Source organism: Cinclus cinclus, chromosome 2, assembly GCF_963662255.1.
Source record: "Cinclus cinclus chromosome 2, bCinCin1.1, whole genome shotgun sequence".
Lineage (NCBI taxonomy): Eukaryota > Metazoa > Chordata > Aves > Passeriformes > Cinclidae > Cinclus > Cinclus cinclus.
In genome coordinates, this window is record NC_085047.1 from 94,245,788 (window position 1) to 94,270,054 (window position 24,267).

The 24,267-nt window shown below is 35.4% G+C and overlaps 1 protein-coding gene across 1 annotated transcript in view; it reads right to left on the bottom strand.

The window, feature by feature from the left end:
* The window catches only part of MYO16 (myosin XVI), a 258,913-nt gene that overhangs the window by 74,948 nt on the left and 159,698 nt on the right, over window positions 1-24,267 (bottom strand). Inside the window, exons 21-26 of the mRNA XM_062515094.1 lie at window positions 17,210-17,362; window positions 16,427-16,627; window positions 7,813-7,888; window positions 4,997-5,172; window positions 613-693; window positions 155-360 (exon numbers count right to left, since the gene is read on the bottom strand). Of these exons, the coding sequence (XP_062371078.1) occupies window positions 155-360; window positions 613-693; window positions 4,997-5,172; window positions 7,813-7,888; window positions 16,427-16,627; window positions 17,210-17,362 (893 nt within the window). The remainder of the gene's footprint in view (window positions 1-154; window positions 361-612; window positions 694-4,996; window positions 5,173-7,812; window positions 7,889-16,426; window positions 16,628-17,209; window positions 17,363-24,267) is intronic.

A 24,267-nucleotide genomic window follows, 5' to 3' on the forward strand; every position in this document is an offset into this window, starting at 1 on the left:
AAGGCCTATACCACTTGCAGGTAGACAAGATTTTCTCTGAAAAAATTCTGAAAGACTCATAAGCAAAACAACATTACAATCACTACCAGAACTTGACAGAAGGCTTTGTACTGTAGGTAGGAAAAAAAGTTTTATGAAACTCAAAAAAATTTACCTTGACAAGAAGTCCGTGAAAGAGAGACGTATTGGATACCCATGTCGAATAATTTTGATCATGTCAAGGACACCAATATACTGCAGTTGAGCAGACACATAAAAATTATCAAAAGTATCTGGCAACTTGGAGTTATTCGGTTTTATACAGTGAATGCAATGTGGTGTGCAATTCTGCAGCTTCCCAATAATATCAGCAAGTGATTTCTGGGGAAAAAAACAAACAAATAAACAAACAATTATCAATCATTCTTGTTCAGCTAAGATTATTATTCAACATATATGCTGTTCATAATGTTTTAACACCATTTTCTCAAAAGGATTGACCATGTCTTGCAAGGTAGTTTTCTCAAACATAAGATTTTTCTTTTTTCTATTACAATCTGCAGAGGGTAAATCCTGCCTTTAAAACATCTGGAGATTCTTTTGCAAGTTTCTGTCCATAAGATGTTCACTGACCCTGAGCTGTATTGCCACAGTGGTTGGGCCCCCTCGTTCCAGTCTCTGAAGAAATGAGGATGTTCCTTTCTTTTTCAGCAGCTGTGGAAAAGAAAAGCACACACACAACAATTTTATCTCTAGATGGGCAATACATCTTTAGTGTCATTGCTGCAATTGATTAATGAAGGCAAAAATTTGTACAAACACTGTGTCACAGACAAGGACTGAGTTTCGCAAAGGAATCCTCAGGTATTTGAAGAGCCATGACTGGTGACTGAGTTCTGATTTCAAAAGCAGCTGCATACATTATAAATGTAATATATCTTTTACAAATAACTGGACAAATCAATACGTTTCAGAACTCTGTGGAAGAAGCAGGACTTGTGCAGTTAGTATTCATAGGGTCTAGAAGTAGCATAATTCTGTCACTCCGTAAGAAGGTGCCTTATGCCTTTGGTAGATGTTTTAGTCAATAAATTAAGGGGCACAGATAGTTTAAAAAAATCTTGACAGCAAAACAAGAATATAAATATTTTTTAAAAACTCTTCTCATTTCTTCTTGCATATGTGATCACAGTTAAACTTTTATTTTTTTAACACAGTTTCACCAATTAGAGACATAGATATTAATAACTTCCCATCTCATTAGAACCAATGTTACCCCATACATCAGAATTGGGAGGGGAGAACAAATTTATTTTTTGCTGTTCTATTTCCTAACTTTGAGACAAAAATGACAATAATCATACTGAAAGTGGTTCCAGAATTTAGGGTCTTTTAAAAAACTTTCTACAGAAAGGCTAGCAAAATGATTGCATTCTAGGATTTGGCAAAACAGTGAGATTTAAACCCCCTTATCAACGACAGCCTTTTCAACTTTGACTCTCCATTGACTTTCTTCAGTCCCCTTACCCCATAAAAATCCCTTTCTATTAAGTCAATATGTTCTGGCCTACTCCTTTATCCAGTATTATCAAAAAAGTGTACATCTTATCAGTTTGGCCCACTCAAGCCAAATGCCATTAAAAATATTGTAGTGCAATTTTCTACTCACCATGCTAGATTTTGGAGCTCTTTTTTATTTCACTTACTAGGATGCAATAAGATTTTAAAGGCAAATTCACCCTCAACTTCAAAACTAAAAAGTAAGAAAGATCTGCTTGTTACAACCATTTCTTCTCATAAAAAGAACCACTAGCATGCCAATGAGTTTTCGGTAAAAGTTTACAAAATAACTGAGGAATATAACCAAAATAGAATTTTCTCAACCTTATGGATAATGCTGTCACCCCTTCCTCTCAATATTTAAATCAATAGCTCAAGATTGTTTCTTGACTTATTGGGAGATCCAGGAACAGAACTTTAGATGCTAAAATTCCTGCCTGCTCTCCCATGTTACATATGACTTCCCATGGGAAAGAAATATTTGTTTCAGAATGAGAGAGAGAAAATGAATGAAAAATTAAAGAAGACAAAAAATTAATTTAATTTAAACTCTCCAAACTTGGACATCTTTAATCTTCAGGTATGAACTAAGGAAAAAGATTCTATCACTCAAGCTGTACCTCTCTATTACCCTCTAATATACAGCTTTACATTGGAATAGCTTGCACCTCTAATCTACAGAAAAAAAACTCCACATAGATGCATTTTTGTAATCACTGTTAAGAAGCCAAAATCTCCTCCTAAAAAAATCTCTAAAGACTTCTCTTGTATAAACTCTGAAACAATCCAGTTCTTCCAAAGTAACTGAGGGGAAGACAACAGAGCCGAAATATGAACCAGGATAAGATTAGAGAAAAACAAGGGAGCAAAAGTTGATGTGAACAAGAGTTGTGAGAGTGTCAACGAAGATTTATTTTATTTGAAAAGGCGACATGATCTTCATGAATCACAGAGGCTTGAGCTGGCATCCCTAAATTCTTATGAGTCCTTATGTGCTCCAAATTTCTGGCCAGCTAACAGATCTGTTCATGTCTGTCTTAGAACGGATGCTTTGCTGTCTTGGATCCTATTGTGCTAGTATTAGTTCAAAGAGGTAGACTATCCTTACTTGAGCCAGCATGCTCAACATCAAGAAGAGAGTAATTTCTGGAAAGGTAAATCAACACATGGCCACATGTAGAGATATTTATAATTATATAACTTAGCAATTAGCTAGGATTGCAGTGACAAGACAAAAGAGGAGGGGACTCACAACAAACTCCTGTTTGATTTGAACTTTCTCTACTTCCCTTCCCTGGATATGGTGGATTCTAGATGACTGCCCATACACAGCACCATATGTAACTTCCATTTTATGTTTCCCACTGCCTACAGGATGATGTATGTTGTGACTCAATTTTCAAATAAAAAGCAATGTCAGTCTCTGGTTGATAATTTTTGCCTTAATGCCTTAATGTCCCTCCTTCTCCCTCTCCTCTTTTCTATTTTTTTCTTCTCTTTGTTGCCTTGAACTTCTGGATAAATACCAATAAAAATACAGTGGTTATGATTTTCCAACAGATAATAATTTTAATTTTAGGCTGACAAGAAAAATTCCCTTACATTGCATTTGCAATTACAGCAATAAAATAACAAACCAAACATTTTTTCAGTCCATCAAAGCAGACATTCAGGGCTATACTGAAAAATGGAAAGAATTATTTGGGACAGCACAGTTACAGATGTGGGCTTGATCCACAATTTAGAATTTAGCACTTACCTACTTCCAGCTCCTGCATTGAGTGCCTATTCCAAAAAAACAAGTGTTGCTTTTTGCCAGTGGAACAGCTAAGATTCCTAAAGTTCTGCCCCAGTCCAGCAGGGCAGTACAGTACTTTGCTCAAATTAGACCACCTTCCTATCAACAAAGTATTCTGTCTCACCTACACAATTCTTCTCAAAGCCTGTGTTTGAGAAGTAAAGCCATCCTTGTCTCTCCAGATAGATGAAGGATGAAGTTCTTCCCACCTTCCAACTAATGACTAAAAGTTCTCAGTATTCTCACTGAATCTGAATTTTCTAACTTCAGATACTATGCTTCTCAAAGGAATTTAATGTCTTTTGTTGCTCAAAAGAGTAACTACAGGTTAAAAGCTACTCTGGACATGTCAAAAACAGCATAATTTCAGAGATCTAAACTGTGCAGTGTTTTGCCCTGGTTTGATTAGGCTTCTAACTCAGATACGCTTTTCATACTTCCTCCCATGTATGAGACTAGGATCTTTTTCACATCCTTAGGAAGCTTCCTCTAGGAAGCTGTTCCTACAGTAGAAAGACACCTAAGGGCACCTTGTAATGCCTCAGCTGTTTGCTAAATATAGCCTTAAACCAACACCATTCACTTCAACTTAAATTTTTCCACTGAGATTACTGACAAGAACAGTAGTCAGGAATTATGCTGCTATCAGCAGGGGGACTGTAAGGAAAGTCCCATTGCTATTCTATGGATGTACAAAGCCTTCCACAATGACACATGAGAGCAGGCTCTTTAATCCCATGACAGAATCAATTTTATGCAGCTGTAAACCAAAAATAGAGTTGTAAGATTCAAGGAGCCTGGTGAGGCAGCTGATGCATTGTGAGAAGAGCATGCTTCTTTTCTAGAAGGATAAATTCCAAAGCTCTGTCACGAATTGACTCAGTAAATCACATTATTTCTTTTCAAGGGAGATGTTCCATGTGACATGAACAATTAATTTTCTGATAAACTTCAAAGTTTTTCTACTGCTCCCCCCTCTTTTTTTTTTGTTTGTGGTTTTATGGTGTTTGGGTTTTTCTTTTAACTTTTTTTTGTCTGACTTAGTTAGCAGGAAAATAGGTAAGCTCAGAAATGAGACATGTTTGATTTTATTTCAAATTGTCTGTGAAATTTGCATGTAATAGACCATTTAAAATAACAATGTTGGCCAAAACCTACATTTTGCTCTTCATACAAAACCACACAAAACTGTATTTAGCAAACCAGAAATTTTCTCATGTTGACATAATAAGGACATTAAGATTTTATTTTTACATGTCCTATGTCCTGGTGTCTTAATTTACTCAACTATTCATCATATAGCATTTCAAGGAAACAAAACAAAGTGTTTCTATACAGCCAAAAATTAGTAAGACTGCATCCACTGCTAATAAGCCCTGCAACCAGGCAATCATGGTTCAGGCTTGAAGGACCTCATCATCGTGTTTGACCTTCAGCTCAAGGAGTCCAAGAAAGAGATTCCTGAACCAGAATTACTAGTGTTCATAAATTAGAACCTTTTCTCACTTTTGCTGCCTTAGTGTTGATACTAAGTGCTAAATTATTTTAATAGCATAATGACTGCAGAGAATGAAGCAGAGAACAAGATGATTTCAGAAATGACAAAATAACAGAAAAATCTTCAAGGAGCCAAGAGATGAAAGAATCCTAAATTCTTACCTTGCTGAGTTCAATATACTTCTTTGCTTCTCCACTTGCACAGGTTACAGATGTTTTTTTACTGAGCAAAGCTGCTTTACACCCTTTAATTTTAAGGGAATTATATGGAGGAACAAGTGAGCCAGTTTGTGTCAGTTTGGACTGGAACAACTGATTGATGACAACATTTTCACTAGCTGGAAATAAAAAAAAAAATTAAAAAAAATAATAAAAAAAAGGAATTACTGAAGGTAAAATATAACTTAGAAAATTATATATATTGTACACATCAGTAAAAAGACACACACAATAGGAGAAAATTAAATAAGCAAACCTAAAACAAATGGACAAATCAAAAAAATGAGCATTATCAAAGTTATCCAAGAAAATGAAATATCTGAAAATAGTAACACTATTTTTAACATATTCAGGTTCTGTGCTGAACAAATAGAGGGCATAAACCAAAACCTTTCACACTAATCTGTCTAAACTTAATTACTTATGGGATCATGACCTCTGGATTTTGTTCCATTATGGATTCTCAATTTATCCATCTATTAAAGCAATCCATGAGAGGAGTTTTGCACAATTTCCTAACATGTAGTTTTTAGAAACAATCAAGACACTTGACAGAAATAAATTATAGACATTCATTGTACAAAAGTGCTATATAATCACATAATGTGAGAAGGTTTTTTAAAAAAAGGCAAGGCAAAGGATAGAACTGTAGAAAATTTGGTTTCTCCACATCAAGACCACACTTAAAAACATTTACAGAGAAAATACAATGCCATACATATATTTATTAGTATTTGTACAAAATAAATCTATTTAGAAGATGTGCTTTTAAACAAAATAAAAATCCAAATTTTATGACAGATAATATACTTTATCCTAATTTCAGTGTTTATGAATTTGTGAGCACTGAGTTTTTAAGATGACCATGATAATTACATGCTGCTTATACTGCCACAGCACCAATACGTGTTAAGAAATTGTTGTGTGATACATCTTAAACCATGTTGAATTCTTGTTCATTTTTTTTAAGAACTAGAAAGCTAGCATTATGATCCATCCATCATATGAATAAAAAAAAGACCCATAAAGATGAATGGGATAATAGGACAGATAAGCATAATAAATAATAATTTAGCATTGCAGGCAAAAATCTTCAGTTTGCTCTTTAATAATTGTTTACAGTTTTCTTACTATATGATAAATACAATAGATTTGTTTTCCTTTTCCTGTGGAGATTACTACTCCTTACTTAACAAGAACATAAAAATTATGAGGAAAATATGGAAGCAGATAATTGAAATTATTTCAGCACAATCAATGGGCATCAACAACCATATGTTTAAAATGGAATGTGTGGGATTAAGACAGGCACAGAAATTAAGTATTTCAAATTAAAACAGATACATCCTATGTCAATAGTCTCTTATGGTGATTTTCCAACAGGTGTGTTCCACATTCCTACACATATATACAAATTACTTTAATGTTATTATAGCTAAAAGTTTTGATTGAGGAAATGAAATTAAATGAAAATCAAAGGAAGCATGCACTTAAGTTATACACCAACACAATTTATGAAACCAACTCTAAAGGAAATATGTCACTGACAATCAACAGGTTTTAAGCCTGTCACTTAAAAAATAAGGAACTTAGCCCTTAAATGACTTACATGTTTGTAAACATTCTGCTCGCAGAATTTTTCCATTACTTATAATTGATATTATTATGACTCCTCAGTTGCATATATACTTATCCTCATCATATTAAACTTTTCATATCCAATCCAATCCAATCCTCCATTCTTGCCTTTTAACAGTTGCATAGCTGACTACACAAAATAGCAATGAAAGTGCAAAAAAGGACTATGTGAGAGAATGGAAGAATTCTCTTTCACTGAACATACTGGAAGTTGCCACTTCTCTTTGGCAGATTATCATGTATATTCCAAGTATCTCAAAAACTACAATCAATGGTTTTATATTCATGATAATTTCTTTAATTCCTTTCTTCATTCAGAATGTACACTTGTGTCTAAAATGCATCAATTATTTTACTAGGGAGCTTGGCTAATTTTACAGAAAAAAGGCTAAAATGCAATACATTTTAATAGCAGACTTCTATTTCTAAGGAAAGAAATGCAAGTATATAATATATTAAGTGAAAAACACTAGTGGCTGGAGAAAAGACAAATGACACCTAAGAGAGCACTGGCATTTCTCTGAGGAAAATGTTTTGTTTTTCCTCTCCAGAAAGGGGACACGATAAAGGTTTCCATTAATCCAATCATGATCCATTAATTATGATTAATTAATTGTTTTCATCATCATTATTATTATTATTATTAGGCATAATTGTACAATATGCACACAGGCATTAAATTTTGCATTTCAATGGACATTTATATCTGTTCACTGAAAAACATAAGAACGCCCACAGGTTACTGCTTTTAGAAGGGTACTGAAGCTGTGGAGCACGTCCCACTGCAGCCTCTAGGATTTTAGGAGTCTAATTTCCTGAGTTTTATTCTGGCTTTAGTATATACTCATTGTCTTCTGTAAGTCATTCTCACCAATCATATTACACCTTCTGGTTCTTTACATCACATCACATGATAAACATGCTTTATGTTCATTAATCTAAAAGCTTTTAAATTGGAGAAAATTCCAAACAATGCTATACGTAAATACTTGATAAAAATGAGGGTAACCTTTTTTTTACTGGAAATATATATAAATGTCTTTTAAAACTAAAATGAAAATTAAGATCAAGTCATAATATCTGGATTTCTAACAACAGTAATCACAAAAGCATTTACTTACTTTTCATTACAAATATGAGATTTTGTGAAAGGGAATCTTTATTTTTTTCTATCGCACCAGCAATTTCATATGTAACCTATAATAAAATATTGTGACATCATTAGTAATGACCAATGCATCTTTTAAAACTCTTACAGCAGCAGAAAAGAAGCTATGTTTTTTTCCACTCAACAGTTAAAGGCTGGCACCAGGTAGTACCTTTTGGCATTTTCTAAGTGCCTACAATACTGACCACAAGAACTGTTCGTTGAACATCATGTGCCTCTGCAACCATACAGAAATTTCATTGGACTGATTATAAATAATTTCCACAATGCAGGACTTTGAATTAAATATGTACTGTAAAGCAGGAGACAGTGACCTTAACAACACTTTCTCTGTAGGATAAACAAGTCACTCCCAGGTCACAGATCACCTTGTCAATGGGAAAACTGTCCCCACTAACCATAACAAAGCAATCTGAGTACAAACTCACACTCAGGACAAAGTTCCAACTATTGATATATCATTTGAAGGTAAGTTCAGTCAATAGGTTATAAACAAATCCCATTTATGTTTCTAATATCTACGCCCATAAGGATTTAGTGTCACCTCAGTTGCCTGATGTCGTGATTTCAGCAATAGACAGCTGGATTGTCCCTGCATCTGTCATCTGACAGCAGATAAATTCTAACACATGTGGTCTTTAGCCACTCTAAAAATTGAGCAAAATCCAAGTTCTAGCCAGAGGTGCTGAGGGTACATCCAAAATGAAGAAATACAGCCAAACGTCCCTTTTAATACTGAGCCCATCCCTGAAGACACTGTATGGGAAAAGGACCACTAAGATAAGAAAGCAGGGTTTTTTTGTTTTTTTTAGACTTTGTGTAGGGGTGGAAGAAAAACAGCTAGTTAATTTACAGACTTTAGATATTAGAAGCTTTGGCTTGCACAGTGGTAGAACCTAAAGGGAAATTTTAAGTTAAAAAGAAAGAAAATTATAGATTTCAGTACTTGCATGATTAGGCAGATATTAATGGGTTTGGTTTTATTTACCTGGGGACCATGTTTCTATCTAAAACCTTCTTTAATTTTTTGTATTGGATCTAAATCCTAAACCCCTTAGGGGTTTGGGGAAAATTTATCCTTGCACATTTAATAAAGCCATAAATATATAATTAAGATTAGTAACACTAATCAGTGCATTAATTTTCCATTGGGTCATTTGACAATTATGCAATGCTATCTTGCTCACGAAAGAAATTCTGTGACTTAGAAGTGTATAATCTGTTAGAGTGAGTAATTGTCAAATGATGTAATTACTATGGTGTCTGACATGAACAAGGTACAACAAGAGAATTATGGTTCTTTTCTGTGACAGATGCAATGTTATGTATTTTCTAATTGCATTTCCTAAGAACATACAACACAGTTAGCAAACTATTAGAATACTTTAAGCATACTATTAAATGCTTTTAGTGTACTCAACATAAATGTTGTGCCATATTGGTCCATAAAAGGTAATTAACAGAACTTATATGACAAATCCATAATGCCAGTTCCTAATTGAGTGTCTTGGGCTTTGACTAAATTAGAAGACGAGAATTAGTACTGGTGGGAAGAGTAGGTAAGTATAGCAGTGGGAGTTACTATATTATGATTAACTGCCCATGTTGAAACAGGGAGACAATTCAGTGTTGACGCTGGTGTAATACATCACAGACTTCTAGAATTATATTCGTAAGACATATTTCATATCACTTAAAATAGATAAAAGTTAGGAGGATTCCCTTCTATGAAGAAATTGCTAACGCTCTATACAATTTTCCCACAGACTTGGTAAATTAATTCACTGCCTAAAGACATGGAAACTGACTTAATTAAATGATACTCTAGGGTTCCCTATTCATTTCCAGCCCCACAAAATAGAAAAAGAAATAAGTTCTCTTCCAGCTGCCAATTCTGTTTATTTAATCTTGCCCTCATCAGAGATGGCAAACTACGTGTCCCCTAAAGCCCCCTCAGTTTTCTTCCACTGTGTTTGTAAAATAAACTTGGCTCAAACTCTGTGCTGGCTGGCACTCAAGCACAGTGGATAGTTATTCTGGGGAGACAAAAAACTAAGCAAATATTGTATGCTTTAGACAGGAAATGTGCACTCACTTAGGTAATGGGTCCAGTATTATAAAATATACTCCTTACTGTAACTTCTATTTATCATGGTTTGCTTTATCTTGCTTTATATGATGACTGTTTGGGGTAGACAGTATGCAAACCTATATGTGCCTGTTAGCCAAAGGAAACTAGACCTTTATATAGTATCTGAATAGCTGAACTATTTTTATTATTAAAAAAGTGTATCATTCCACACTACATTTTATTACATTGGAAGAGATTAAAACAAAATGGATTTTTTTCCAATATAATTTACTTTCAAATTTAAGTTCATAAAAGAAGAGAGCTTAACATAAGTTGCAATGAGTATGGCCAAATATTCACCTAGTCCTGAATAGTTAGAGAAAACTATTGAGGAGTATTTCCACTCTGCCAGCCACCTTCTCAGCCTTCAGGGCTCTGCCCATGAAGGCACTCTTGTCCTGCAGGCTGTATCTCACCTCTGTGTTTCGTATCCCTTGACTCACATTTCCTACTCAAATATCAGTTTCCAGATCTCATTAACATTTCCAGCATCTTTTAAGACTCTGTGTCATGGAGTTTCACTAATTACTAAGTATGAGGGGAAAAAAACCCCAAAAAGTCCACCCTAATTCTATTTGTTTTGAACCTGCTTGTTTAAGTTAGCATAGCTGGTTTTAACACTGTAAGAACTGCCAGATACAAGTAAGAGGCAAAACACCCAGAAAACAGGAGACTCCCCAGATATGCACAGAGCTGACTTTGGGAACTGCATATTCCTCTTACCTTTTTACATATTCTTGCCTCTTTGCTTCATTATCGTCATGCCAGAAAAATCAGAAGACTGTATATATTTTCTTCTGATCGAAAGTGTTGTCTCCCATAACATCTGATCTGACTTGCTTCAGTTATTTTCTCCAGTTTTAATTGATATTGTAATATAATTTATCAACATGACCACATTTACATGTAGTTTTCCTCAATTCCTTAAAATACTTTTTTTTTTTTTGATAAATAATTTTAAAATCTTGTGATAGATCAGAAAAGCTCATGGTCAATGTTAGATTTGGCAGGAACCCTAAAGCAAGCTAGAAAAACGCCACCTGGAATATTAAGAACAATTTGACTGCATTCCCAGCTAGAAATGAAAATTTTACTATTTTAATAGTAAATGTCACTCAGAAACTCAGTTTTGCCTGTGTTGCAAATTTGAGTTAATAGGAAAATAATTATTTAATGTAGCAAAAGAGAAATTTTTGAGAACATGTTTGAGGACAACTTAGTGCACAGAGAGACACTTGTAGTTGTTAATTTTCTGCCAGTACTTGAATATGAGTGATATGCTTGCACATACCATTTTTAAAGGATCACCGGGTTTATCAACCTCCCAAAACAAGTCTCGTTAAGCAATGAGTGAGCTAAATAATTTTATAGTATTTTAATTCTTTTTCTAACACTGCGATTAAATAGCATTTTGAAAGAAGGAAACATCTAGAAACAAAATAGATGAGTGGGGGAAAGTGTTTCATCATTTGCTCCAGTAAGTGAAAATCCTAAATCAAGACTAATTATAAGAAAGGAAAACAGAGAAAGCGAGAAAAAGCAAGACTGTCTCGCCTGTGTAAAAACCAGAATGTATTTGAAGTAGCCTTTATAGGCCTTGGTATAGCTTAGATTAGGTTTGATTTGATTGTTGTGTCTGGGGAGTCTGCCTGGGGAAAAAAATAGTGGAAATGAAAGCATCCTTATTGATTAATGCACCTCCTTTTGTCTTTTGATTTAGAGGTTCAGTTTCAGAGTCTGCCTGGGATTTCAGGGCATTTCAGAGAAGACTGCCTTGGTGAAGGTGAGCTGACAGCTGAGAAGTATTTTTGATCTGCAGGTAGCTGAGAAAGACATTGATCTGCACTTAAAGGAGCATTATGTGCACTGGTTTACAGAGCAAAGAAGTTGATCTTTAGGTCTAGTCAGTTTATTACAGTACAAAAAGTCAAAAAAGTGGAAAGGCAAACAGTGACAAGGGGCTTATCTAATTTGTAAATTCAAGTTTAATTTAAACAGCAGAAATCTTAAATTATGATAACATATTATTCAGATCACATGAACAATGGGGCAAATAGCTCATTATCTCAAATACTGGTATGTTAAATACCACTATTAGGTAAAACTGTTTCTCTTGGCACTGTGCTAAGACAATATATTTCTGATTTACTTATTGGTATGTTAATTCTTCCACAAAATTTTTTAAAAATAGGACTTTGAGTCCTTGAGAAAGTTCAATGATGGTAATGTTATTCTTCAAAAATCATGGCTATTGATATGCCCAACAGTTCAAAGATATAATTCATGTGAAGTCCTTCCTTAAGTATGAGCCCTCGATGTAAATATTAATGTTATCAATAAATGAATAAAGAAATTTAGTATTACAGATTCTCAGGATAGTTTCACCTGATGGTCAGATGCACCCATGAAACAGTTTGCTACCTCAAGGCAAGCTGCCGAGCTATAGCGTGTGCCTCTTCCCGCACAGGCAGTCCCTGGGAGAAGCATCTCAGGATACCCACAGTCATATTAGGCATCAGAAACAAAGCAATTCCCTAGATGAGCAGAAATTTTCTGGAAAAAAAATCAGACTGCAGGTATTCAGAGAAATGTGTTAAACAACCTTCAGATAAAGCCTTTCACTAGGATTATTTTTTTTCTTCAGTCATAAAACGCGTAAATCATTCTCTTCTACCTTCTGCCTGAACAAAACAGATAAGCTTTTTGTCTTACAGCACTCAGATATCAAGACACTAAACAGCTCACAGAAAAGACACATAATGTGTCAAGGCATTGTAGGATTCTGTTCAGCTGTAAAATTAAAATTAGGAGATAAAGTAAAATACTTGATATGATAAAGCACTGATGCTCACAGTGGCCTTTTCTAAGCATGTGTTCTTGTGTGTTCACAAGCAATATATCATATTGCCCATGCAGAAAAAGACAGATTTAATCTTGTTCAGGAATAATAGCAAAATTCAAAAGAAATGAGGCAAAATTCATTTTCTCTCTTCCACTGGATCATTCCTGTGTAAAAAAATATTCATTCTCAGATTCCACGAAGATATCTGACCCCTGTGCTGTTTCTTCCATGTGCAGTAGTTAACTTGTGCATACTGTTCCTCTTTCTTCCCTCCAAAAAAGACAAGAATATAACAAATCTGAGGTCTCTCAGAACAGTATCATTCATGCAGAATTCCTTGAAGTATTGATTCAGCCAGAAAAATTCAGTATGGATTCCAAATTATTTGGGTTTCTTTCCCCTCTTACATGTTACTTTGATCCTCTCATGTGTTCTTCGTCTCAATTCAACATTGTGCTTTCTTTTACTTCTGACCCATTTTCTCTTCTCTTTTTCTCCCAGTACTGCTTTTTCTGGTATAGTTTAAGGCTCATTATGCTTGGATCAATAATATGGCATATTTAGTCTTCAGAAAAGTTGCTGAGCATGAAACTTAGGGGAATGGGCAATACCTGCCAATTCATGACACATTCAATTAAAAAGACTTTCATAGTGGAAGATAATTCTTCTACCTGTATCCTGACATAAAATCTCGCCAAATACGAACATCGTAGAGGTGTTTAACACTGCATGGATGCATCTGCATCAGCTGTAATTATCTTAGAATATAAAGCTAGATATATCACTTTTGTTCACAAAAATTTGTCTGTCAATCTCAGTTAAATACACAAAAGTAGGTCTTTTCAGTGAGGAAGTATTTTTAATAACCGCCTTTTCCAGTTCAACTGCGTTTCTGACTTGCTAAAATAGCTACTGCAAGTGTCTGGGTAAAGAAATGAACCTAATTCATTTTTTTGGACTTTGACCTCCATCCATACACTACTAATGAAAAGAAGCCGAAATTACAAGGGCCGTAAGTGGCTCATACCAGGACCAACATAGAATATTAGCTTTTCTTTTTAATGACTCAGAGTAGCTCTTTAACTCTGGCTGTGAAGTAAATTGCAGTTAAAACTGTAACCTAGAGAAATCAGGATGTCTGCCTTCACGTTCTAGCACAGACCCTGATACACTCAGTGTGACTTCCTCTTTAACTGCCAGCCTAGACACATCACCTGAACATAAATGATTAACACTACAAATGAAGGCTTTCATGTTTGATTACCTGTCACATTTTACTGGTAATTCTTTCTCTGTCTTCTGTGTCTGATTCATCTTTCAGTTATACTCATATAAATACCAAGAAGCTTTACAAGTTAAAGGCATAAAAATCCATGAAAACTGTGGTGAAAATTAAATTAAGGTCCCTTGTCTTAAATTTGGAGATCTCTGAAGGCAACAATCAAGGATAAGATTGCTTTATACTTCACTTATGTTAGACCCATTTAATTGATATCAGACGATAAAAATGGGTCTCAAAACCTGCCAAACGATATTGATACTTTATATATGAAATTCTTATTTTTGAGTGCCAATAAATCCTGATATATTTAAAAGCCTCATCCTTTAAAAAAAATCATAAATCTTATATCACCAATTACTTCTATAAAAAGCTACTAAATGTAGCAATAGTGCAATCTAAAGAACAGCATCAGCTGTTTTAAAATCTGAGTTTTTCATATTCAGGTTCTCAACATATGAAGACATACTAGGCTCAGAATAAACTCAATTTGTGTCATTAATGCAGTCACACTATCATTGAAGTTTTATATAAATACATATCATGAACCACTGGAAATTTCAATCTCTGATAGCTAGGTAACAATCCCACAAGATACCAAAAATGCCAGTGTCTGTAAGGATTTATCTCAATTACTGTTAAAATAAGGGAGTTAAGCAGTTGCAAGAAGACTTTTCTGTTTTGGCAGGGCTCAGCATTTCATTGCTTTAAGGATGCAAAGAAGAACCTGACTGGAATAGTTCCTCGGCCAATGTAAATCAAAGGATTTCCACTGACTTCAAAAGAATGTGTAGATTTACATTACTTGGAGAGCTGTCTATTTGTTCATGCTTTTAGTGTAGATGTCATTACTATTATTAGGAAAAGGTCAAACCAAGTGTCTATGTTATAAAACAAAAATCTAAGCAACCATGCAAGGCTAAATCACATGTTAATGAAAAGTGTCCTCTTTACTACTCACAGTTTAACTTTCAGAACTAGGCACCTGAAATACTGGTCTTAACAAATCTTCTGAATGCTTCTTCAGACAATAAGACAAAATTTTGATTCATTTTGAATAAACTTGCTTATAATTCTGGTTGTGATTTTAATGTAGATGCCTTGTTGCTGCTTCCATGTCAAGTTTTGGGGTGTGGACCCTTTTTGAGCTCTTATAATAAATGTCTTAAACAGAACGGCATTAAAAAGTACTTATGTAGCAAGTATAAAAAAAGTTTATAAATTAAATTAGACACCTGAAGTTCACGATCAGTTCTTTATTCCATTACTTGAAGTCCTAGTAAATTTCTCCAAATCTTGGTTGTACTGTTATCTAATCACTGTGTGCCCACATTCCTACTGAAAAGTCCCAATAGTGGAGGTATTCAAACCACTTAACTTTGGCAAACAATTTGATTCTAAGCAGAAGGCCTTGTGATGAAAGAAGAACCTACAAGGAGCTATTCAGAGTATTTGGGTTAGGAATTCAAGCACTACTCAAACAGTCCTTTCCATAATGACCACATTTCTATCAATGGGCAAGAACAAATTTCCTTGCATCAAAACACAACTCAGGACATCCATCAGCTTCATTTCCAAATGGGGAGACACAAAATAGTTCTGTCCGTACTTATATTACTGTCAGATTATTTAAAAAAAAAATACTGTCCCTTTAAACACATATCTAACTTGCTTGCTTCAGTTGTACATGGTTGTGAGGACAATGTGAAAATGAAGCATTGGAAAGGGTAAGAAGCCTATGTAAAAGAACTGATTACACTATTCCTGTGAACACTGCAGGCAGGGGAATAAAAAAATAATAACCTAATTTTAAAGTCATGCTGAAAGACATTTTGCATGTTCTGGGGTCTTTGAAGGGAAAAGAAAATATTATGACTACTAACATAAAAAGTGTGGGGGTTGTTTTTGACTTTTTTACCGGATTCAGACTACTAACCCAGGTATCTAGATATATAGCAGAGGAGCTACAGGGTACCTGTACTCTTCTGGAACCACATCTGTATGCAAAGTGAAGCCAACTAAAATGTCATTAAACATTTATGCTGCGGGATCTGCATCAACCCTTTCTACATTAAATGCTTACAAGGAAGACAAAATTTAGGAGCCAGAACTAGGTAGCCCATATCCTGTATGCTGTGATATAAACTATGCATGTCATACACTAGATATGACATTGAGATTTTAAGGTGTCCTCCGAAAATTTATCACTTAACATTGAAATCCTATTTATAGCCAGGAGTTGGAGAAGCCATGTCAAATTTTGTTTTGTTAACTTTTTTCATTAATTGTATGCAAATCATATTCAAACAACTTACCCTCCCAGCATAATGCATAACAGTGAAGGTGGAGCCCAGATCCTTTGGGGCAAGGTTACCATTTCCATCTTTTGTGGAGGAATAGACTGTATTTGTATCTGATGTGTCCAGGTAAGACTGAATGCGTTTAGAAAGACTCTGTTCCACTGACCAAACAGATTGGCTTTCTTCATCCAACATTGACAAAAAGCCTGTTGGTTTCTGAAATTAAAACCAGATTTTTCTCATTTTATACAGTAGAGCAAGAATTTCAGTTATTCTGCATAGAGTAACATAGCTTGTAATTTAGTAAACAGAAACATATATCACCTTAAAAAACAGGAAAAATAAAACATATTAAAATATCTTGTTAAGTGTTCAAGGTTGGTCCTTCTGTAAGAAATGTAGGGAACAGTACTTCAGTTGCCAAAAATGGTCACAACTGACGATCTGTTAGAAACTGATTTGTGTTACTTGCTTCCTAGAAGTTGTCCAGAAAACAGCTTCAGGCACTAAAGAACCTGTCGGGACATGACAGAGCCTCGTCAGTCCTACGGCAGCACAGTTGCCATGCCACGACACACAGATGCAACCCATGAATTGGTCCAGGCAGGGAGATCCTGCTGCATCTTCCTCAGCCATGTTCTCTTAGTAAGCTCTGGGAGCCACTGAACTGTGGCCTCTTTGACCCATAACCTTGTCTGAAGATTCACAAATTGGAAAATGCAAGCACAAGTTTGTATTAGCCTAACATGCACAGACTGTGTATAAATATACGTGGAGTAAAATGGATCTGGAAACTACCTGAAAGAAAAAATCCAAGACTGCAGTATGGTTACCAGGACAATACATCGTTTCCATGGCAACTCCCTCTTGTACACATTCTGCTTGCTCTTGTAGAAAAAGCACTTCATTGATGTACTGGTGTATCTTCTCATTGGTCATGTTGACACACAGCTATTGAAAAATGAAGAAAAAATGAGTATTAGACTGGATAATCCATCAATGTAGGTCTTACTGCATGTCTAACATCTAACTTGAAGAAATGTCAATCCCCAAGATGGAATCTCTTGGTAGACCACAGATTTAGGAAGACCCTAGGGAAATTTAGATTTTAACAACTATTACTATTAAATTGGGAATACAGTTTTCTGCCTGCACAGTTCATCGTGAATGCCACATAAGAGTTATCAAATAGCATCATTATCAAACTCAGTGGGAATTTGCACTAATTCTATTGAAAGAAGAAGGGTAACTCTACATATAAATTGGTATATTTAATATTCTTCTGTATTTTATATTCAGCACAAATACAATGTGCCTTTAGGAAAAAGAAAAACTCTACATATTTGTTTAAGATCCTGAGTCTGTAGTTAGATCAGTGCTAACAGAGACAAAACTCTTCTTCCACATATAATGTCACTGAAGTCTAAGCAGTCTCTGAAGAGCTCTTTGTGTTTCACCAAAACATATAAAACATCTAAGGACATTTTACTAGATGCTGCTCTCCATTTTATACATATTCTAAGGGAAGGTTGGGAGGAAAATGGTGTTCCATAAAAAAGTTCAATGATTGGAGGAATAGATCGTGTAGAAGCTTCTAAAATATCTTCTTTGATTGCCTTATAGGATGCAAAATTAACAGATTCACAGAAATCTGCTTTTCAATTAAAAACAGGTGGGAATTGTATTGGCTTATTTGTGTGCTTTTGTCTTTTATTCAAAGCTCACCTGCTAAAATCAGTAAATATTTAATAACCTTGTGGAATAAATGTTTTAACTGCTTTTTATTATATTGAAGTGGAAATTTTAGTTTAAAATTTGAAAACCTCATCCAATGTTACATTAACTATGACTAAGAAATTTAGAAAACAGAAACTCCTAAAAGAACGTAAGAACACTCTATGAGGAATGATACAAGGAATGCCTGCATTAATTTTCTTTTCAGTCTAAACTAGTCACATATTTGTGTTGGCCAGCCATTAACTACATCTACTGTGGATAAAGTGTGCAAAAGCAATTCTATCAGCAAGTCATATTAAAAGGTATTAAATATTTAAATCCTAAAATTACATGGCTTAACATCCAGATGAGGGAAAAGAACCCAAGTAATGTGTAAGAGTTGACTCAATTTTCCATTAACACCTCCTGTTAGTATAGTCAACTTGTACTTGCCATACAATAAAATAGAGTAGTGTGAAAAACAGCAAGAAGAAATGAGACAAAGGTCATTTTACAAATAAATGTCTATTAACTGTCTTTACTAATGCATGACAGTGTAGACAAAAGATAGCCTCAAATAAAACCAATATTTCTTTAGTGGGATTTATAAACATTCAGATTGTTATCTTATTTTATTAACAACAGAAGTGCAAAACTGACTTCCAGTATCTACTTATTTTAAAGAAAAGACAGCTCTTTGAACTCTGTGGCATGCAAAATGTGCTTTACTGATCACTTCTGGAATTCTAATTACAAAGTCTTTCTAGAAGCTTGTTAATATTATTTTATAAGGCAGACAAGCTTACACTTTGCAGAATATGGCAAAGCCTTAAAATGATGTGTGCTGTATATATCTTTATTTGCAGATGACTTAGTTAGAGAACTAGGTCATTCAACTTTACAAAGCTGTATTTTACAATAAGAAAAGCTGCCAAAATCCCTATAAACTCAAGCTTACATTTTATCATGAGCCAATCACTTAAAATGCATTAAAGAAATAAAAATATTTCAGAGCCTGACTGTGCAGCAAAGTTATTGAACTACACAGTTTGAGAGAAAGATTGTCTTAGACACATCTTACAAAGTATCTGATAAGCAGCACTGGTTTTAAGTAGCAAAATAAAAGGAATAGCATTTTGTTGAAACATTCATACATAGCAAGCTTAAATGCTAAAGAAAAAAACAAATTTTTAAATTCTACCGACCAGTGCATTTGTAGTGAAGCACCCAGCACTGGGGTGCTTCTTAGCAACAAAAGCAACACTGTCACCCAGCCTGGCAGGCTTGCCACAGTGCCACCAAGGTACTGCAGACCAGAGCAGAAAGCAGCTCCAGCACTTGTGCAAACTGCTCCAAAGCTGCTCTCTGGTGAGAACAGCTCTGCAGAACGAGAACCAGGAGACCAGCCAGGGACTGCTGGAAAGCAACACATTCTGGCTGGATCTTTCTCTATTTCAGTGCTTTATACAGCTGCTGGGAAAAGGTAATAAAATGGATGTTTCAAATTACAATCTTGACACTAGTTGACGTAATAGTTAAAGGAGATGAAATGTAGAAATGGGATGAATATGAACTAAACTAGCATTGTAAACTAGTACTAGTACTATGGGATAAAAAAGGGCACTAGTGTGGAAAAATAAGATGTCAATTAAATGTTGTATGGTATTTCACAGTCACACACAAACTGAATTGAACTGGGCATCTCAATTTCAGAGAAATTATTTTATTTTTGGCTACAAAATGTCTACTGTAAAACAATTTTAAAAAACTTATTTTAATGTCAGGTACACGATAAGCCAGCTTTAAAGTCAAGTAACACTGGTTTTCCAGTGGCTAACTGGAACACTGGACAGGTAATAGCGCCCTGCATAAATGGAAAGAAATGTATGCACTGGGAAGACCAAAAAGTCTAAGAGGGAACAGGGAGGAGTACACCCTGACAAAGGCCATGAAGAGTGGGAGATCCTCAGAACTGGAGTGAGGAATAAAGTAAAACACAAGATTGCCAGGCCCCTGAGGGAAGGAATAGGCTTTTAAAGCCCTGCTCAGCTTTTCCTGGGGTCACCACCCACTCCTTGTCCCAGTCCCAGGTGATGCCATGGCAGTGCCAGCTTCCAGCTCTTTCTCCAACTGCCTGTGACAGGTCCCAGCCCCATCTGGCTGCTTGCCACGTCAGGGCTGCTAATGGGCACTGTCACCAGCCCTGGCTCTCCAGGGATGCTGCTCAACAGGGAGGGCATGGCCATCCTCTGGGTCCTCCTGTTGCCTGACTCCCTGGTGCCAAGGATCACCTGGTTCTCGCTGCTCCACAACAGGGTTGTTAAAAACCTTCCTGTGCATGGAGGCTAGCAAAACTCTGACTTAAAAATAGCGCATCATATTTAGTTCTTAAAGACTGAATTAACATGGTAAGCACTTTCCATCATCCTATGGGGAATATGGAATACTCCAGCACTGAGAACTGCAGTGGAAGGTTGTGCATTAAGCCCCTACATAACAACAAAGCTCAGTGTGCACCAGCAGCTGCCTATTCTACAGAGGCACACAGGAACCTCCATCTATGCTCTGCATGGGCAAAACTAAAGAAGGTTGATTTCCTCTGCATAAAAAAAAAATCTTGAAATGCTCTTTCAGACTGCCCAAATGTAAAAATCTGTATGTGACCTCCCATTTCCTATCACTGAGGCTGCAATGACTGTAGAGAAGTTACATCATGTGACTTTTGTTTATTCATATCCATCCATCTTCAAAGTAGTCAGCATGACCTTACATTAAGACAGGTAGAAGCAGTCTACTGGCTGAGACAATGCAATTTAATATAAAATAATCTGTTATGGTTGTTTTTGGCTAGGAAATATTATGTGAGAAAAATGTAGTGTGAGTAGATTTAACCATAAAAATAACATGCTGAGAAGTTAAAAATCTACCACACCTAATAATAAACACAGGTCAAATTTCCAACACAGCTGAGTTCTATGACCTGTTCTTCTACACCATAGTGACTGAGGTAGAATCCTGAGTGGGGAAGGCAATGCTCTCTGCTCTCAGAGCCAGCTGGCTCCTGTTGCAGGAGATGTGCTGCACAGAGGTGCCATGGAAGCTGTGCCTCTCCCAGAGCCATACTGCATCACACAGATAATGGGCGTGTACTTTAATGGGCATGGAGTTGAATGGGAGTCAAGAGACACTTGACTCTTCCACTAACCTGCAGTACTAATTTAGATAAATCACTTATATTTCCTATAGAAAGAATAACACGTACATACTTTCTATTGCAAAACTTGAGGCCTACCGATGTAAAATACCATGCAAAAGTGAAACATATAATTTAACAAGAACTAAATACTTTCTTCAGTTTCCCCTTTAAATTATGTATCAGTCGGAAAAGACTACTAGCATTGTTCATTTAACTTTATTGCATCATTGTTCTTTATTATTACTCTAAAACTACAGACTTCCATTTCTGTAGGAAGACCTGACTTTCAGCAGGGGGAAGAAAAGTTCCTCTTACTACTCTAAGGTCTGGTTTTTCTGCTATAATACAGTTTTCTTAGAAACAGCTGGGGGAAAATGGTACAGGCAACTATCTCTCCTGCTTATTGCTTGTTATATTCATTGGTCTTGAGTTTGTGGTCAAAAACATACTATCATAACTCTGAAGGTTGTAGCATTTCTTGACTGAACTATTTGGAGTTGCTCTGTGAAGGAGCCATGAATAAGGTCTAACCTAGTTTTAAATTCTACTAGAAGACAAGCAGACATCTGGATTTAAAGGGGTGCAGAATAAACTGTAAATAAACATAGTCCCTCTCAAACAGGGAAGCCTGAGTGAGAAAACATTGAAATAACTGGAAACTGCCATTGATATTTTTGGTGGATATTTTTTTTATTTCCTGAAATTAAGGCCATTTCTCTACAGAATAGGAAAGAGAAATTGTGCTCACTTCTGACCACGCCCCAGTGTGGTGGTACACAAAGCTCTTCTGGCACAGCAGGCATGTAGCTGCTCCAGGAAAACGCTGTTCCCAAGCTAATGACCACTGCTAGGAAGTGATTGTAAATTGTCATTAAGGTGAGCTAAAAGTACTGTAGTCATTTACCACAGCTCAGCTGATGAGCAGTAAAAGCAGTAACTCACTGGTAATTCAGAAGCTTTCAGTCTTTATTGAGCAATGACTCCTTCAGACGGTGGCTTCTAAAAACAGTGTTCCTTGCCTTTCAGCTTTTAAATTTCATACAGAAAATCAAAACTCCCCTCACTATTGCTTATTCCACACACTTACTTTTCTTTTAGAATTTCATATCCCATTTTTGCTGTTATAACATTTGACACATATTCTATATAATAAAGGCTTACCAATACTCACCAAGTACAAGGAAAACAGAACACTTAATTAATTATGTTTTTTAACTTCTAATACCTTCTTGTTTACAATGGTCTATAAAAGCTTTCTCTCTGTCAGCCACATCATTTTGCCTGCAGAATTTATCAGATACTTGGTGTAGGCATAATTCATCTTACTTTTCTAGTCCTTTGACAGCTATCTTCCTTTGAATTGCTCATGAGTTGTTCCTAGACCAGTTCTTCATTCAACCTCAATATTTCAATACCCTAATGCTTTGTCATTCCAAAACATACACTGGAGTAAACAAGTTATTCTACCCAGTTTATCCATCTCTCTGACTGAACCGTCTTCAAACACAGTTTATTAAAACCGACATGTGATTTACTATCTTATTGCTCTCTTAATTATGATATTAAACTGTCTGTCTACCAGCCTGCTATAAAGCACCAGAAAGATTCACACAGCTACTTTGAATGTCCCCAGTTTTGGGCAATCAGGAGGTTTTAATTTTTATTGACAACAGTCATAATTTTTTCCCAAGAAAGCAGGAAAATAAATATCACAAAGAATGCCTTATCCTACACTAATTTGAAAAAAAAAAAAGGTTCATTTTTCTCTAAAATTATGTTAATGGCTTTTCAAAATATGATAATCTAAATGTGATTAAAAAACATTTCTTATGGCCCCACTACTGTCTGGTTGTAACATTTAATGCTAACATTCTGCAATCACAGACCTTGACACTGGGCATGTTTGCAGACATGATGCAATGATCTGCATGAGGACCCTATTTGGGCTAACAAGACTGTTTATTGTTAGGGTTAACGAGCCCAGGCAGAACTCTGAACTAGACTGGGCTCCTAGAGAGCTCCAGCTTTGAAGTTCAGGGTGCTGGGGTAAGTCTGCATGATTAGCATGGAGATACAAACTACTTCACTTATACTACAACCTAGCACTTCAGGAATCAGATATGTTAATTACATTATGGAGTTCATATATATATCTCACTTCTGATTTGTCTTTTCAGGAATGCTGAATGTTAAATAGATCCTGAGATAATGACTCAGATTATTACTTAATATTATTCAAAAAATGCATTCAGTCGAGGTGGAGGGACAGTAAGTGTCTTTTGAAATATATTAATTTAGAAAAAAATGAAATAAAAATGAAAATATGACTTTGAAATTATCATGTTTGCTACACAGAAATAATAAATTCCTTTTTACTAATTTTTCTTAGATCTTGTATTTTCTCTTCAAATATCCTTTTCAGTTATTAAGCAGAGAATTACTTACCCCAGAAAATAGAATTCATGGTATTTCATGACGTCGATTGCAGATCTTTTAGGAGTTTCATGACAAAAAAAATGATGTGGAACAGAGTCAAAGTAAAATGACCAGTACGTCCCAAGATGATGTACTTCTTTTGAGAAGCATTTATACTGCATAGTGTACTTCATACTTATTAGTCAGGAGGCTCATGGATTTTTTTTTAATTTCATATACCCAGTCTGTTAGAATATTTTTAAATTTTCATTTTATATTTTCCCCCCTGAAGGTGGCATTTGCAATGAGGAAATAACTAGGAATATTGGTACACTTCAACAGTCCTTAATCCAGCAAATGTTCAAGCAAGGTAGGACTGCAACAGCAAAAAGAATTTTATGAGAGGGAAACTGGAATTTATTTTATTGCCTTCTTACATGCTATTTTGAAGGTACAAACAAACATGCTTTCAAACATTTGGAAATCGAGTAGCAATGTAAACATGTTATACAAGCTGAACTGATGTGGG